Below are 16028 nucleotides of genomic sequence, written 5' to 3' on the forward strand. Positions count from 1 at the left end.
GTAGCCCACCACGCTTCTCTGTCCATGGGATTTCCCAGGCAAGAATACTGGAGTGGGTTGCCATGCCTTCCTCCAGGGGAATCTTTCCAACCCCGGGATTGAACCTGCATCTCCTGCATTGCAGGCAGATTCTTTACTATCTGAGCACCAGGGAAGCTCAGTTAGGCTCGTAGGACTTGATAAATGGCTCAGTCTGATCTTGCACAAGCTACAACTGGGTGACTTTGTGCTGTTGACATTTTCCTGAAAACCATTTATGCTAATTACATAATTAGGCACTTTATCTCTCAAGAACCTGGCAGCTCAATGAATTGTGCATTCTTGTTATCAGGTCTTTGTGATCAGACAACAGAAAGACGTTTGTAAGTGGCAAAAGGAAGCAAAAACCTATTATTGCAAATTGTGCTGATACCGGGGGAAGCTAATTCAGGGCTTTCAGAATAGAGATGAGGGGCAGCCAAGTAAACCCACATGGTAGATTTCTCTCAAAGATTCCCCCTTTTACTACAGACACTAAAATATGGGGAAATACTTGCTCCAGAGCCTCAGTCCATGATAGTAAGGGGAAAAGAGTGGGAGGAGAGGGCCCTGAGGGGTGGGGAGAGTGTTGAGGGCTGGAGTGGTTATTTTATTCTGCCTTTGGGATCACTTTGGAAGGAAGAGTGCCAGAGTGGAGAGAATTAAGTAGCAGATGACACACACAAATAAGAAGTGCTTTTTTTTTTAATTGAAAAAAATGTTTTAAGTTGAAATGTAGTTGATTTACAGTGTTGTATTAATTTCTACCGTGAAGTGATTCTGTTATATATATTCTTCATATTTGTTTCCTTTATGGCTTATCACAGGATAGTGAATATAGTTCTCTGTGCTATACAGTAGGACCTTGTTGTTTATCCTGTTAGTAATAGCTGGCATCTGCTAATCCCAGACTCCCCTTCCACCCCTCCCCCAGCCCATCTCCCCCTGGGCCACCACAAATCTGTTCTCCATGTCTGTGAGTCTGTGTTTGTTTCATAGATAGGTTCATATGTGTCATAGTTTAAGTGAAAGTTTCTCACTTGTGTCCGATTCTTTGCAACACCATGGGCTATGCAGTCCATGGAATTCTCCAGGCCAGAATTATTGGAGTGGGTAGCTGTTCCCTTCTCCAGGGGATCTTCCCAACCCAGGTATCGAACCCAGGCTTAGATCCACATATAAGGGATATCATTTGCGTTTTCTTCCCGTCCCAGCTCCACTTAGTATATAATCTCTAGGTCCACACATGCTGTTGCAGATGGCATTATTTCATTCTCTTTTGTGACTGAGTAGTATTGCAGTGTGTGGACAACTGAGGTTGCTTCCATGTCTTGGCTATTGTGAACAGTGATGCTATGAACATACCGGTTGCATGTATCTCTTTAGATTATAGTTCTGTCTGGTAAATGCCCAGGAGTGGGGTTGCTGGATCATATGGCAACTCTCTCCTTAGTTTTTTCGAGGCACCTCAACACCGTTGCCACTGACTGCCCTGAAACTTAATGTAATGCCTGCCAGGTCACCGAGCAGACCCTTCTGAGAAGCGCCTTCATCCACGAGGCTCTCGGTCTGAAAGTGGATGCAGCTGCTGCTTCTCCAGGCAGGAGGAAATCATGATGGGTCCTCAGGACTCTTCCTGAGCTCAGCACTTCCGTCCATCCTCAGGCCTCGCTGGTCTCCTGCTGCCGAGTCCAGGAGGAGTTCTGACGGAGCCGCTGGGCCTTCTCCCATCTGTCCTCTGTCCTTGTCAGTCTGTCGTGAGACTGTCTGCCCCCCAGCATCCCCGAGGCCCCGCTGAGGGGCAGGAAGAGAGGCTTTTGTTTGTCTCCATGTGGAAACAGTCTCCTGGGAAGAAAGGATGTTTACACAGCAGAACCTCGGCCTCATGAGACCCTGATTTGAAGGCGGTGGCCCCTCTTGAGTTCAGGATTTGTGGCGATTGGCATAAATTTCTAAGGCCTTGTGTCCATAAGTGATCGGCTGTTATAATAACAGGCTTTCTGTGCCCACAAGTAAGTAACCCAGAAAACGCTAGACCCAGGTCTGCAGGGTCCCTAAGCTGCGAGTGCGGTGCTGCGGGAGTCCCAGCAGAAGGCGGTGCATGTGGTGGGACCCAGGGGCTCCTTGCAGGGGCCCTGGTCTGCTCACTGGGCCCATGCATAGTGCGGTCTTTCCCCGTTTGTATGAGAGGTGAACGTGAGGTGACTCTGGTCTGACTCAGATTGCCCCCAGGCCCTCTGAGCCCCAAGTCATCAAGAGCAGAGCACCGGTCCTTGTCATGTCCTCTTCTGGAACATGGTCTGGCCTCCCAGGCCACCTGGAGCCAGTGAGCGATGCCCCCGCCCCCCGAAGCGGCCCTCCTCAGAAAGGCAGCTGGGTCTGAGCAGAGACAGGCTTGGGGGCGGGGAGATGGCACTGCTTCTGCAACACAGGTTCTCTGAGGTCCCCCCGCATCTGAGATGAGAACAGGGACCCCGCCCTCCCCCGTGGAGGTGCTATGGGGAGGGACGCTGATCACGCTGGCTCTGATGGAGCTCATCCCCAGATCCAAATACCTGCATGATGACCCACCAGTGGGTGTACTGTCACCTCATCAGGTTTGCCCAGCTTCCTCATCAGAAACTAGGGTCCCCATCTTGACCTCTCTGACCCCCGAGGATAAGGTCCATGATGTCAGCTGGAGCTCTGTGTGGGGCTGGAGCGTAAGGCCTGGATTCACTTCCCTTCATACTTGCCAATTTCTTTCACTCCATTCATTCTTTTTTCTTCCTGTATTTCCATAAGAAGCAAAATGTGTGTGTGTGTGTGTATATAAGAAGCAAATATAAAATATTGTAAAAGGTACTTCTGCTTTGCCTCTACTGAGTTTTAAGATTTTGAAGTCCTGTGAAAAAATAAAAATTTCTCACACTAGTATTTTCTAGTAAATTTTAGATATTTTTTTCTACAAATAAATTATCACCAAGAAAAGGTACTGACTTCTTATGAAGAAACCATGCATGTAGTAGTGATGTTGATTAAAATATAGTGACTTGAAACATAAGTAGAGGAGAAACTACCTTTTGAGACATAATGAATTTTTTAATGTCTGCCTTTTTTTTTTTTTTTTAATGTAAGGCCCTTGGAGAGAGAAACTTGCTAGGATTTTGGTCACAGTTTAAAAGCTGCCTTCAAAACACTTATAAACAATTTGAGTCCATCCGAATGTGTATTTTACAGGTTAAAAAAAACAGTACTGGCTAATCTTAGCTTCTTGGCCATAAAAGGAGAAAAAGAATGTATAGTAATGTATACACGGAATATGAAATCAATCAAGGAACCTCAGAGGGATTCCCAAAATATAAGCTGTAGCAACCCACAGGTTTGATCTGACGTGCTTTATCACGGCTCCTAAAATAGACTGTTTGGGATATTCTTTACTGTCCGAGCCACCAGGGAAGCCTGTTTGGATATAATTTTTTTTTTTATTGTGGTCGAATAGACATAACATCAGATTTACAATTTTAGTCCTTTTTAAGTGTATAATTCAGGGACATTAAATACATTCACAAAGTACTGTTTCCAGAACTTGTTGATCATCCCAACGGAAACTCTGTACCCATTAAATTATATCTCCCCCGCTCCCCCCGCCACACCTCATCCTCCCACCCATTTCCTGGGAGCCTGTGTTCTACTTTCCATCTCTACGAATGCGCCTAGTCTGGGCCTCTCCTATACGTGGACTCATAAAGTACTTGCCTGTTTTTTGTGTGGCTTATTTCACCTGGGTGATGTTTTCAAGGTTCATCTGTGTATCAGAGTATCCTTTTTATGTAAATTGTGTGTAATGGACAGAGCAGAGGCCCTCAACTCCGAGCTCTCGTTGGCTTCGTCCTTGCCTCCAGGCAGCTGTGGTGGTGGAGTCGAGCCCAACACCCCAGGCAGAACTGGGACTGCCCGCTTCCCCCTGTCCCCCATTGTCCTGGGAGCATCGGGCAACCTTTCAAGTCCTGCTTTCCTCCTCATCCTGCTGTCCATCCTGGTGCGGTGCCGACACCCACGTGGGTCTGGGCCCACATCACTCTCCCCCACCTCTGTCTGCTTCAGGTGGGAGCGGTTTTGCTGAACAGCAGAAGCAGGGAATCTAGGGGGTGGAAGGACCTGGCGTGCTGGCCGTCATCCTTAGGCAGGGCAGGCATGCTTGTCAGGGATAATCGATCGCCTGTCCCAGTGGAAACGGCCAGGGGAGCTGCATCTGCGGAGGATGAAGGATGAAGCTTTCAGGCAGACGGTCCTTCCTGATCGAGCCTCTGCTGTGTCAACTCGGAAGCTGTTAGAACCCGGCTTGACTGCACAAATGGGCTCACATGCAGTCCACGGAGGAGCCATCATCATAAGATGCTCCCTGAGTCTGAGTCAAGAGCTTCTTGCCCTTTATACCTAGAAGGGAATGGCAGCCCACGCCAGTATTCTTGCCTGGAGAGTCCCATGGACAGAGGAGCCTGGCAGGCTTACAGTCCATGGGGTCACAAAGAGTCGTACATGACTGAGTACACACACACACGTACCTAGATGAGATCGTCTCAGTTCAGATGGCTTGCGTGTAGACATCCAACACCAGATTTTCTCCTCCCGGCATTTCGTGGGAGAGGCTGGTCGTTTAGGAGACGGGCAGCTAGACTGCAGAGGCTGTAACAGCACAGAGCAGACCCTGCACACGAGATGGACACAGAGTGAGCACTGCAGAGACACGTGTCCCCAGGGCCGCGCCGCAGAGCGATGCCTCCGGGGCCACCTCCATTGTTCCCAGCGTAGCTCCATCCTGTGGGTCTCACCATTGGCGCTCTGCCCTCAGCAGGACACCAGCTGTCCTCTTTGGGGACAGGAGAGCTGTCCTCGGTGAGCACCTGGGAGCGCGGTGAGCCCGAGGTCCGGCGGGCTGAGGGGGGACTTGCAGGCGGTGGCAACTCTGACCTTGGCTGTGGAGGGGCTGCAGTGGAAAAACCTGGGCTGGCAGCCGATCAGGCTTACAGAGACTGGGAAGCTCTATGCCGTCATGTGCTGGCAGAAATGCATGGTTTGTGGGGGGCGGGGGGAGGATTGCAGCTTCTTACAACACTTAACAGACAGTAAAATTTGGCTGCTTTTAATCACCTGAACCAGGGCTGTTCTTAGTCTTCCACAGGAGGCCTGCTCCTAGCTCCAGCCCTGCCCAGGGCTTTCCAGGGGCCAGGCTGGGCCGGGGGAGCAGGACCGCGGTCCCTCTGCAGCTCTGCCCATCCTGAGTCCTGGGTTCGTTCAGCTGGAAGCACGTTGCTCCCCCAGCACTCACTGCTGGCCCAGTTCAGCAGGCGGGGCGGCCCCATCCACAGGCCTAGCAGCCTCCAGGGCTGTTCACACGCGGTGAGAGCAAGCAGCGTCCTGCCTTCTTCCCGTGGTGCAGTGACGGGTCTTGGCTAACTGACTCATCCGAGATTCCCCAAAGGTGCCAGAGGCTCAGAGAGAGAATACAGAGAGTCTTTGACCAAACAGCAAGGTTCATGAGATCGGGGTGCAGGTGACCCCTCCCTCCCATAAGTCAGTCAGAGTGTGCCTCGGTGTCAGAGATGGGAATCCAGGTAGGCACGGCTTGGAGATGACAGTCAAGAATGACTGAAGATGCACCCAGGGGGCAGGAGTGGCTTTGTTTGCAGAGTGCGAGGAGAGGGGCATCGGAGGTTTCAGAGCCTTTTGGTGGGTGATTCTTGGAGCTGAGCGGTAGCTCCAGATAACAGGGCTCCAGGCAGACGTGGCTGAGCAGGTCGGCCTTGGTCTGCGGGGAGCCTCTGGGACAGAAGCCATCAGCCCGGCAGGGCGATTACGATCGGAGCCATTTGCTGTCCCCAGATGTCCGTCAGGCCCTTCCTTGTCCTCTGTGTGAGGCTGTGCGTGATAAGCCCCGGCAGCACAGCACTAATCCTGCCCGGGTCTAATCCTCCTGCTCCACTTCCTGCTCATTTCTCTCTGGCTTCAGGGCTCCCAGTCCGTCAGCTCTGTCCACTACAGCGTTAGGTGTATCCGCGGGTGCTTGCTTCGCAAGTCTGTTCTCTTGTTTTCCAAATATAGCATCTTTTCTGACTCAAAACAGTAGCATATTCATTTTGACTCTTTCAGAGAAATTTTCTAAATCTATAAAGAAAAGTATGAAGTCACCCATAATTCTACTGCCCACCAATAAGAACGGGTAGCATCTTAGAGTAACATTTGCTTCCAAACATTTCAAAGACAAAAATAGTTAATCTTGATGAGATTATATTAAATTTATGTTTTTCATCCTGCGTTTCAAGGGTTGGCATTTTATGGAATGTTTCTCATGTGATTAAAATTGTTGAGTAATCATTTATAATGGTGATACAATATTAACTATTCTCAGTGAAATTGGAAACTTGCATGTTTTTCTTATAAATATTATGAAAGTTTTCAATCATATAGCAAAGCTTAAAGAATTTTCTAGTAAGCACCTGTATAGTCACCACCTATATTCTCCATTAACATTTTACTATATTTATAATATCAAGCATCTTCATCCACCCACTTATTAACCCGCCTTACTTTTTTTTTGACGCATTTGCAAATCAATTGTTGACACCAATTCACTTTTCCATCAATGCATGTTAACTAGAGCTTATTTTTTACTGACACTTTTTTTTGTTGTTCATCTGTATATACTGACTGCATCCATCTTAAGTTTATATTCCCTAGTTTTGACAAATAATGTGCATACATTTGAATAGTATAAAGTGCGGTCTATTATTTAGTACAATACTCAAGTCACATTAGAAGATCCAAAGGGTGTGATGGCAGATTATTATGAAATGGTAGCTCACGTTAATCGGTTAACCAGAACATTTCCCGAGGCTGTTTTTGTTTGGGTGTTAAGTATTTTCTCATGTTACTTGCACCTGAAAAAAAAAAAAGGGGGTGTTCTCTGAAAAGGGGGCAACATTTAAATATATCATTTATTTTTCTGGTTTGTTTTTCAAAGTACTTCTAACTCTTCTGTATTGTGTGTGGGTGTGTTCAGTCATTCAGTTGTGTCCATGGGATTTCCCATGGCAAGAATGCTGAAGTGGGTTGCCATTTCCTACTCCAGGGGATCTTTCCAACCCACGGATCCAACCCACGTCTCTTGTATCTCCTGCATTGGCAGGCGGATTCTTTACCACTGCAGCACCTGGGAAGCCAACTCTTTTGTATTACTTCATCAGAATAGGAAATAATTTGCCTCTCTTAAAGGATGGATGGATATACTTCTTCCTAGTAGACCAGTGGGAGCCAGGAACAGAATATTTTTTAAAGACACAAACTTTATCTTCAGTTCTGACAGGCAAATGGCATGCATTTCTACAGATTTTCAGCTTTCATGAATGCCCAAGGGCCCTATTGATTACCTGCTAAGTGAGTCAATAGAAGCTTCTGAAATATGGATTCCAGTGCAGTATTTCATATGATGCTTGGTGGTGTGACCGAGTGCCTGTGTGTGTATGTGCACTTTGAGAGGTAGGATTTCTACAGTTTGGGAAACAGACACTTTTTGCTGCAGTCGTCATTTTGGGCTTGAAATGATCATGATTTTCCATGTTTCTTTTTGCTTATTAATAACCTGCAGTTTAACATCTCTAGTTCGTTTTGTGATGTCTGACTGAGAGTACAGTATTGGGACATGTTTTAACCAGCAATTTTCTGATTACTAGGCCTGCAGACATGTGTCTCTAAGGTTTAGAATGAATCTACCAGCCCTGTTACAGAGCATGGATGTGTCCAAGTCCCCAGATTTGCCTGTGCAGTGACCTGTTGCTTTTGTCATCGTGTTCTTTCTTGTCCCAGGAGAAAGTGGCATCTGCTAGGCTGGGTGTGCTGGTGGTCCCTGTCCATCCGGGGCGGGCCTCGGGGCCCTGGACCGTGCGGTGCGGGGCTGGACAGCTGCCCCCTGGCCTCCCACTCTGTGCCCGGCTGTCTGGATTCCCAGGCAGCTCTGACTTCGATGGCTGTACCTTTCTTCCGCCAAAGTGCCCCAATATAACTTTCCTGCTCTTTTCCTCATTTCCTTTGTGGTATTTTGTCCTCTGATAATGGTTTTCTGTCTTTTCCAAATAAGGACTTTTGCCATCTGCGGTCTCAGATCCTTCAGAAGGCATCAGAGCGCCAAGAAATATTTCCCTGCCTTGAGGTGCCTCGTGAGCTGAGCAGCTTGCCACCATTCCTGTAACAGTCTGTTGTGCTCTTTTGCTAAAGGAAGGAGAGAACTCTTCAGATAATGACCCCAGCAATTTGAGGTCAGAAACTTTAAGAAAACAAAAAACCAGCCCAAACGGGGAGATTGGGGTCTGAGGGCTTAGAGTGAGGGTCAGGGGGGCACTTCACCTCCGAGTTTGGGGGACCTTGAAACATGACCTGACTTCAGTGTTTTCTTGTCTGTTAACCAGTGATAAGAATGTGTCATATATATACACATTGTGTCTCTCAGGGCTTGGGTGAGAAATACAGTAGATTACATGTGACAAGAAAGTTTAGCATCCTGCCTGGCATTAGTAAACATCCAGTAAATGGCAGTTGTTAATATCGTCACTGTAGGCGAGGTAGGCAAGGAGAAACGCGGCCTTCCCTCTCTGGCCTTCAGGGTTTCCCACCAGATCCCAGGGGTTTTTTCTTGTGTTGGACCCTGCAGTGTATCTGTGGTACTGTCGACTTCAGAGTGAAGGACCAGTCTCACTGGGAGATGTTTAGGGATTAGAGGAGAGAACGAAAGGGAAGGAGGCATCTCCCAGCTGGGACCTAGTGCTTCTGCCTGAAGGAGAAGCTGTTAACTCCCATCCTTCATGTCTCATAACATAGTGAGAATGGTAATACGGGTAAAAGGGTGTTAATGACATCCTCCTAAAAGGAAGAAGGTCGAGGCACCTTCTTTTCTTGTTCTAATGGTACAGCTGTGTGCTGCAAATCAGCACTCAAAATCCAAACAACATGCAAAATAATAAGAATTTATATGGGCTTCTCTGGTAGCTCAGCTGGTAAAGAATCCACCTGCAATGCAGGAGACCCCAGTTTGATTCCTGGGGTGGGAAGATCCCCTGAAGAAGGGATAGGCTATCCACTCCAGTATTTTTGGGCTTCCCTGGTGGTTCAGATGGTAAAGAATCCTCCCGCAGTGTGGCAGACCTGGGTTAGATCCCTGGGTTGGGAAGATCCTTTGGAGGAGGGCATGGCAGCCTCCAGGAATACTCCGGTATTCTTGCCTGGAGAATCTCCATGGACAGAGGAGCCTGGCAGGCAACAGTCCATGGGGTTGCAAAGAGTCGGACACAACTGAGTGACTAAGCACACAGTAAGAATCTGTAAGAATTCTGAGACTCCTCTGCCTCCATCCATAATCTCTCCCATGCTGACTCATAATCTACAGCATCCTAAATTTCATTTGCTGCCTTTTATTCACAATATAAATTTTAAGCCCAAAGTCTGTCTCTGAAATGTTGTTGCAATTGAGAGCTTGTTAGTTTTTCTGAAATCACTGGGAAGAAACTGGCTTACTTAAAATGTTAAGAATTGACATGCAAGTCCAAATAATTGCCTGACTTTGTGTTTTATTTAATCATATCCAATACTCAGCAAGTGAAAAAACTGGCTTAAGACTCAACATTCAGAAAACAAAGATCATGGCATCCGGTCCCATCACTTCATGGAAAATAGATGGGGAGACAATGGAAACAGTGGCAGACTTTATTTTCTTGGGCTCCAAAATCACTGCAGATGGTGATTGCAGCCATGAAATTAAAAGACACTTGGTCCTTGAAAGAAAAGCTATGGCAAACCTAGACAGCGTATTAAAAAGCAGAGACATCACTTTACCGACAAAGGTCTGTCTAGTCAAAGCTATGATTTTTCCAGTAGTCATGTATGGATGTGAGAGTTGGACCATAAGGAAAGCTGAGGGCCGAAAAATGGATGCTTTTGAACTGTGGTGTTGGAGAAGACTCTTGAGAGTCCCTTGGACAACAAAGAAATCAAACCAGTCAATTGTAAAGGAAATCAATGCTGAATATTCACTGAAGGACTGATGCTGAAGCTCCAATACTTTGGCACCTAATGCGAAGAGCTGACTCATTGGAAAAGACCCTCATGCTGGGAAAGATTGAAGGCAGGAGGAGAAGGGGACGACAGAGGATGAGATGGTAGAATGGCATCAACAACTCACTGGACATGAGTCTGAACAAGCTCCAGGAATTGTGATGGACAGAGAAGCCTAGTGTGATGCCATCCATGGGGTCGCAAAGAGTCGGACATGGCTGAGCGACTGATCTGAACTGACTGAATATTCAGCAAATGCATCAGCCATGTATGGATTCAATCTGGATCCAAGCTCAATTTTTTTTTTTCTTCTCAATAGGAATTTTAGAGTTGATCTGCTGGCACTTGGCCAGACTAAAAAGGAAGAGTGGACTGAATCACAGGGGAGTCACCCTTCTGGGTTCTGTTCATTCGACAGTCAGCATTCACCCATTTCCTTACTGTTTGTTGAAAGACACTCCACTGGATCTGAGTCAACCGGAGGGATGAACTGGCCATGATGCAAATATCCCTCCTCCTGCACCCTGGATCCCCATGGTGCACCCAGAGCATGGAGCCCTGCCTGGGCAAGACTTGAGACGTGAGTGCAGAGGGACCTGTACCCTAGTCTGGGACTCGTGACAGCTTAGCACATGTCTGCAGTGCTCTGGGGTGCCTGGCCAGTCCCCCTAACTCTCAGAGGGCTTTCTGGTCTCTTTCACCAACCATATGTGCACCAGTCATACTTCAAGGACCATGCTAATGAAAACAGCATCACCTTGTGGAAAGAGACCCCAGACCTGGCTGATAACTTCTGGTGAGGCCACTGTCATCCCACACAGATATCAGTGATTCAGTGATGGCCTCTTGCCTCTGACCTCTTTAGAGGACAGAATTTCATTTCCTGTCTTTTTAATTGCAAAGGAAACAGTGTTCGCTGCCGATAAATTTGGAGACTTTGAAAAGCCACACGAAAAATTAGAATCACTTGTAATTCTATCATCCAAAGAGGGGGATCACTGTTCACATTTTGATAAACCTTTCTTTAGTTGACTTTTATCACATACATATGAAATACATATGCATACTTATAACTTATTAGATGTAAGTTGAAGTCACAAAATACATGCTGTTTGTTGTCTGCATTTTCCTCATAGTATATTTCCTGAATCTTTACGTATTCTTCAGAAGCATCATTTTAATAACCTGCACTGTGTTCATTTACTATTATGGGAGGTACTGTGATGAGTATTCTTGGTTCATTCATAAATCTTCACACAGGCTCAGTGTTTTTCTTTAGGGGACATTGCCAGAGGTGGGATTCCTGGGTCACGATATATACTCTGATCAGGCTGCACTGCCCATTGGAAGTCCATTCATGCTGATCGGTGTGGGGGGCTGGTCTGGGGACACTTGGTAACACTGGGTGTCCTACTTCTTATGGTTCATAAATCTCTTAAGTGAGGAACTATACCTTGTTGCTTTAATTATTAGTCATCATGTTTATTGGCCGTTTGTTTATTTTCTTATTAAGATGGTTTTCCTTTCCCTACTGCTTGCCAAATACTGTTCTTTTGTCTGTCTTGTGTTCAAAAAATCCTTTTTTCCCCATTTTATCATTTGCTTTTTAATACTATAAGTGTTTTATTTTGATAATATAAAAATTTTTAATCTTACAAATCCACTCATCTGTCCTGGGATGTTTCAGCTTTCATTTCTTGTGTTTATAAAGTCCATGCCCCCAAAACAAATAAGAAATTCATCTCTTTATTTCTGGGATTTTGTGTGCATGTCTTACTACGTCTAGATTTTTAATTCATCTGAAATTTTAAAAAATAAATAGCATGGATCTGTTTTGTTTTTTTTTCTCCCTAATCCATAGATGAAGCTGTGCTCCAGTAAAACTTAGTCACAAAATAGGCTGTGGGTTGATTGGTCCTGACAGCCTTAGTTTGCCTATCCCTGTTTTAGCTGAATTTTTGAATCTTTTTAAGTCCTTCATCGTCGTCTCCCTTACATATACAAAAAAAGGGTGTGTATGTATATATATATATATGTATGTATATTGTCACACACACAAATACTTTCTATGTGTGTATATGTTACACTATCCTACGGACAGAGGAGCCTGGTGGGCTACAGTCTGTGGGGCCCCAAAGAGTCAGACACAAGTGAGTGCAATGATGATGGTACACTATATATATATATATGGAGAAAGAGAGAGGAGTTTGGTTAAAGTGTCTTATAAAATGATTTGGGAGAAATACGACATCTTTATAACATAGGGTCTTCCCATCAGTCAACACCCAGCATTCATCTGTGTCCATCACCAACCAAAGTTTTATAGCTTCTTGTTGCTGGTTCATTTCAGTCCTTGCAGTGTTTCTCATTGTAGTTGCCACTTGTGACTAGGCTCTGTGTCAGGGTTCCCATAACCCCCTGCCTGTTCCCCTGATTCACTGGAATGATCACAGGACTAGGCTGTTGTGTTCAGGACAGGACAAGGGAGGAGACCCCCCCACCTCTCACCAACCAGGCAGGTCAGTGGAGCTACTGCAGGTGGGGTTCCAGGACCAGCTTCTACCCCGCTCCCGCTCCCCACCCACACCAACTCTAACTTCTCATCTCTTCTTTCAGTTACCTTTTCACCAGGCCACCAGCCTCCAGGAGGCTCAGGGCAGCTAGAACTTTAGTTGTTTCTTAACCCCGAGATTCATCCAATATATGGCATGATCTCATGTGACAACGAGACACCAAAATGCACACAGAACTGAGTGAATTGACTTTAGATCCAACCTGATGGAAGAGCCTCCTCCCCAGGCCGGGTGGAGTGAGGGGTGTGGCAGAGGCTCAAAGCCCAGAGGGCACTGCCACGCCCCCCCCACCCCATGAGCTCCCCTGGAGGAGGGGGTTGGTCCCCTCTTTCAGGGAGCTGCAGAGGGAAGGCGGTGGCTGTGGGGGAATCCTTTCTGCCGCAGGCTCCCTGAGGTCCGAAGGATGCCGGTCTGAACTCTCCAAACTGCTTTCTTCTGAAATGTGCTGTGACGACGTCCATCCTCTCAGCTCCTTTGTCTTCCCCTCGGAGCTCCTCCCTCTCCTTCCAGCCGTTCTGTCTCCTCACTTTGCCCAAGGGGGAGCTGCCTTGGCTTCCTGCCCCTCCGTCTCAGACACCCCTTGGCCCTTTGATTGATACTTGTGCTTGTCTTTCAGACATACTTCTTGCCCACAGCAGGCAAAGGTGCTCTGTGATGGGTGTAAAACTAGGTACTTCCCATATGAATACATGATGAGTTTGCTAAGACCTCTAAGAGGGAGGTTTAATCAGGAATTGCAGTGGCTTCATGGGGAATATTGCAACCTGGATTCTCCATAAACCAGGACCACCATCTCTCCCTTCCGACCACTTTCTGTCTCACTGCTTACCCACAGGGGCCCAGGAAACAGCAATTAATTTTTTTTAATTAAATTTACTTTTGGCACTGCTGGGTCTTCACTGCTGCACGAGGGCTTTCTCTAGTTGCGGTAAATGGGGGCTGCTCTCTAAGTGTGGCGCATGGTCTTCTCGTTGCTGTGGCTTGTCTGGTTTCAGGGCACAGGCTCTGGAGCGCAAGCTCAGTCAGCAGTTGTGGTACACAGGCTTAGTCGCCCCACGGCATGTGCGATCCTCTTGGACCAGGAATTGAACCCATGTCCCCCTGCATTGGCAGGTGGATTCTTAACCACTGGACCACCAGGAGAGGCCAGCAATTAGTTTTGATATTAGCCCAAACGAAACATAATTCAGAGGAGCAGTCACCCTCAGTACATTACGTATATGTTTTCCGATGCGTCCTACCCTCTTCCTCTTCCCATCACCCCTCCTCGGTCACAATGATCCTACCCTCCCTCTTTATGAAACTGAACGATTGGGGAAAACCCCAAGTTCAATAATCAGGACTTGAAGCCTCTCAGGAGGCAAACACCTCCCAAGCTCTAGTCTGGTTTGTGATTCCAGAGACAGAAGAGCCTCCTTCCACTGTGTGTGTGTGTCCCCTCCCGGGGGCGAGGGGACATGCTGCTTCTGCCGGTTCCCACGTGTGACCCCCCCCTTTGTAACAGAATGTCACCTGCTCTGTTTCAGAGTTCCTTGAAAAGGAGAGGCAGCCGGGAAGCATACAAAGAGAAGAAAGCCTTCACCCAGGTAAGCAGCATCTCACTTTCACGCGACATCTCCTCATTTTGAGTTTTCTTGAAAAGTGTGAGCGTCACCTTGAAGATCGCCAAAGAATCACCACCTGTGCAAATATCTGAACTCTCACCCAGAGACCCCCATGGGGTGAAAGTTGTCTTCCCAAACCAAGAGCTCTTCCCTTTTGTTTCTTTCACCGGTCAGCTGGTGGTTTCCTCAAGAAGGAGGAGAACAGACCAACTTCCTAGGCAGCGTAATTGGGTGCCGTTCAGGGCTCTACTGTGTTCTCAGATGGTGACGGGCGTTCTGGCCATCAAAGTCAGTCACACAGTAAAAGAGTGAGATGGCACAGCTGCCGTCACGTCAGATCATCCAGAAAGCATCATTTTGGGGGTTGGAGTTTTTTTTTTAATGCACAAGCTGAATAGTATCTAAAATTGTCCTAATCGAAAGCAAGGTGTTCTTTGCAAGGTGGTCCAAGTGGGGCCCTCCCTGTGCACAATGCATCATGTCCTTCAGAACTTCTTAGCTTTTCTGAGCACTCTGCATTTCTTTCTTTCTTTTCTAAATTGCTACTAGTATTAGATGTTGGAAAGAACAAGGCTTCTTTGGGGTGTCCACTCCCTGGAGGCCCCAGAGCGAGGAGTGATGAGAGAGACACCGTGGAACGTCCAGGGAACTACAAGCCCCAGTGCCTCCCCGCTGTGAATTCCCCTGCCCCATTCTCTTGCTTCTCTCCTCTCCCCGAAGCCCCCTTCCCCATAGCAGCTCTCATGGAAGGCCGGGCCCAGTGAGCTGGAGAAACAGTAAGGCTTAGCTGTTTTCTTCCACGTCTCTGCTGCCCAAATCTCACTTTGGAACTGCTAATAATGGGGCATTAACGCCTGTTGTCTCCAGATGCTGGGCGCTTCAGCCCCTGGCCTTTAACACTGTTTCAACTTCCTGGCTTCTGACCGGGGAAGAGCTGTTCTTTAAAAGCGTCATCTTTGCGCGTCGCGGGGTGACAGGTGCAGTGCCCTCACCAGGGGTAAGTGAGGCTGGGGGCAGGAGGGGACCCAAGAGCGGGATCATTGAGCGGGGAGTTTCTGTCTGGCAGAACGGAGGAGCTGAGCACCTTGGGAACTGCAGGTCTGCAGCCAAAACTCAGAGGAAACTGCCGCCCCGGCGCAAGGTAGGAGCACGAGCAGCAGTCGTCGGCGCTGGGGTGCTGGCCAGAGGCAGACTTGCAAGCCAGAGAATATATACCCACAGCGTTATATTTCTGTTGCTTGTCAAGGCCTTTCCGCTAGTGGCGGTGGTGGTGGTCCTGTGTGCGTCCTCCCCCACCCCGGACCGTGCTGGGCTTCTCTGCTGCACCATGAAGGGTCACAGGTCACGTGGGCAAGCTACTGGATCTGCTTCATGCTCCTTCCTGGAGCTGTCGGACCGTCTCCTGAAACCAGAGCTTGAGGTCGGCCTCGCCCCTCCCGGGGAGCCTTGGTAGAGTTCTAGAAGGTCTTCAGTTACCAGATAAGATGGGTGTCCGGCCCGTGCTGCTATAGCTGAGGCTGTGATTCCCCCATCATATCAGAAGTTGGCCTCCTGTCCCAGAACAGGCCAAGCCCGGCTTCCCCCAGCCTCCCCTTACTCTGCACACCGGCTCCAGCTGCCCCCACTGAGCAATGAAGTTGACCACACACTCCCTCGGTTTCAAAGACGGCCTTTTTGTTTTTATCAAAACCTGCGTTAATCCTGGTGGCAGGGCTGGCTGTGCATGGGTGTTGCATAGAAACGAAGCATG

At 47.8% G+C, this 16028-nt stretch overlaps 1 protein-coding gene across 7 annotated transcripts in view; it reads left to right on the forward strand.

Moving 5' to 3' along the window:
- The window catches only part of MTCL1 (microtubule crosslinking factor 1), a 111541-nt gene that overhangs the window by 52573 nt on the left and 42940 nt on the right, over nucleotides 1–16028 (forward strand). For 4 of the 7 annotated variants that reach the window (XM_043888803.1, XM_043888805.1, XM_043888801.1 and 1 more), the window contains exons 4-5: nucleotides 14201–14260; nucleotides 15345–15419. In XM_043888803.1, the coding sequence (XP_043744738.1) occupies nucleotides 14201–14260; nucleotides 15345–15419 (135 nt within the window). The remainder of the gene's footprint in view (nucleotides 1–14200; nucleotides 14261–15344; nucleotides 15420–16028) is intronic. The other 3 variants (XM_043888804.1, XM_043888807.1, XM_043888802.1) reach the window with 1 other exon arrangement.

This window comes from Cervus elaphus, chromosome 27 (assembly GCF_910594005.1).
Source record: "Cervus elaphus chromosome 27, mCerEla1.1, whole genome shotgun sequence".
Lineage (NCBI taxonomy): Eukaryota > Metazoa > Chordata > Mammalia > Artiodactyla > Cervidae > Cervus > Cervus elaphus.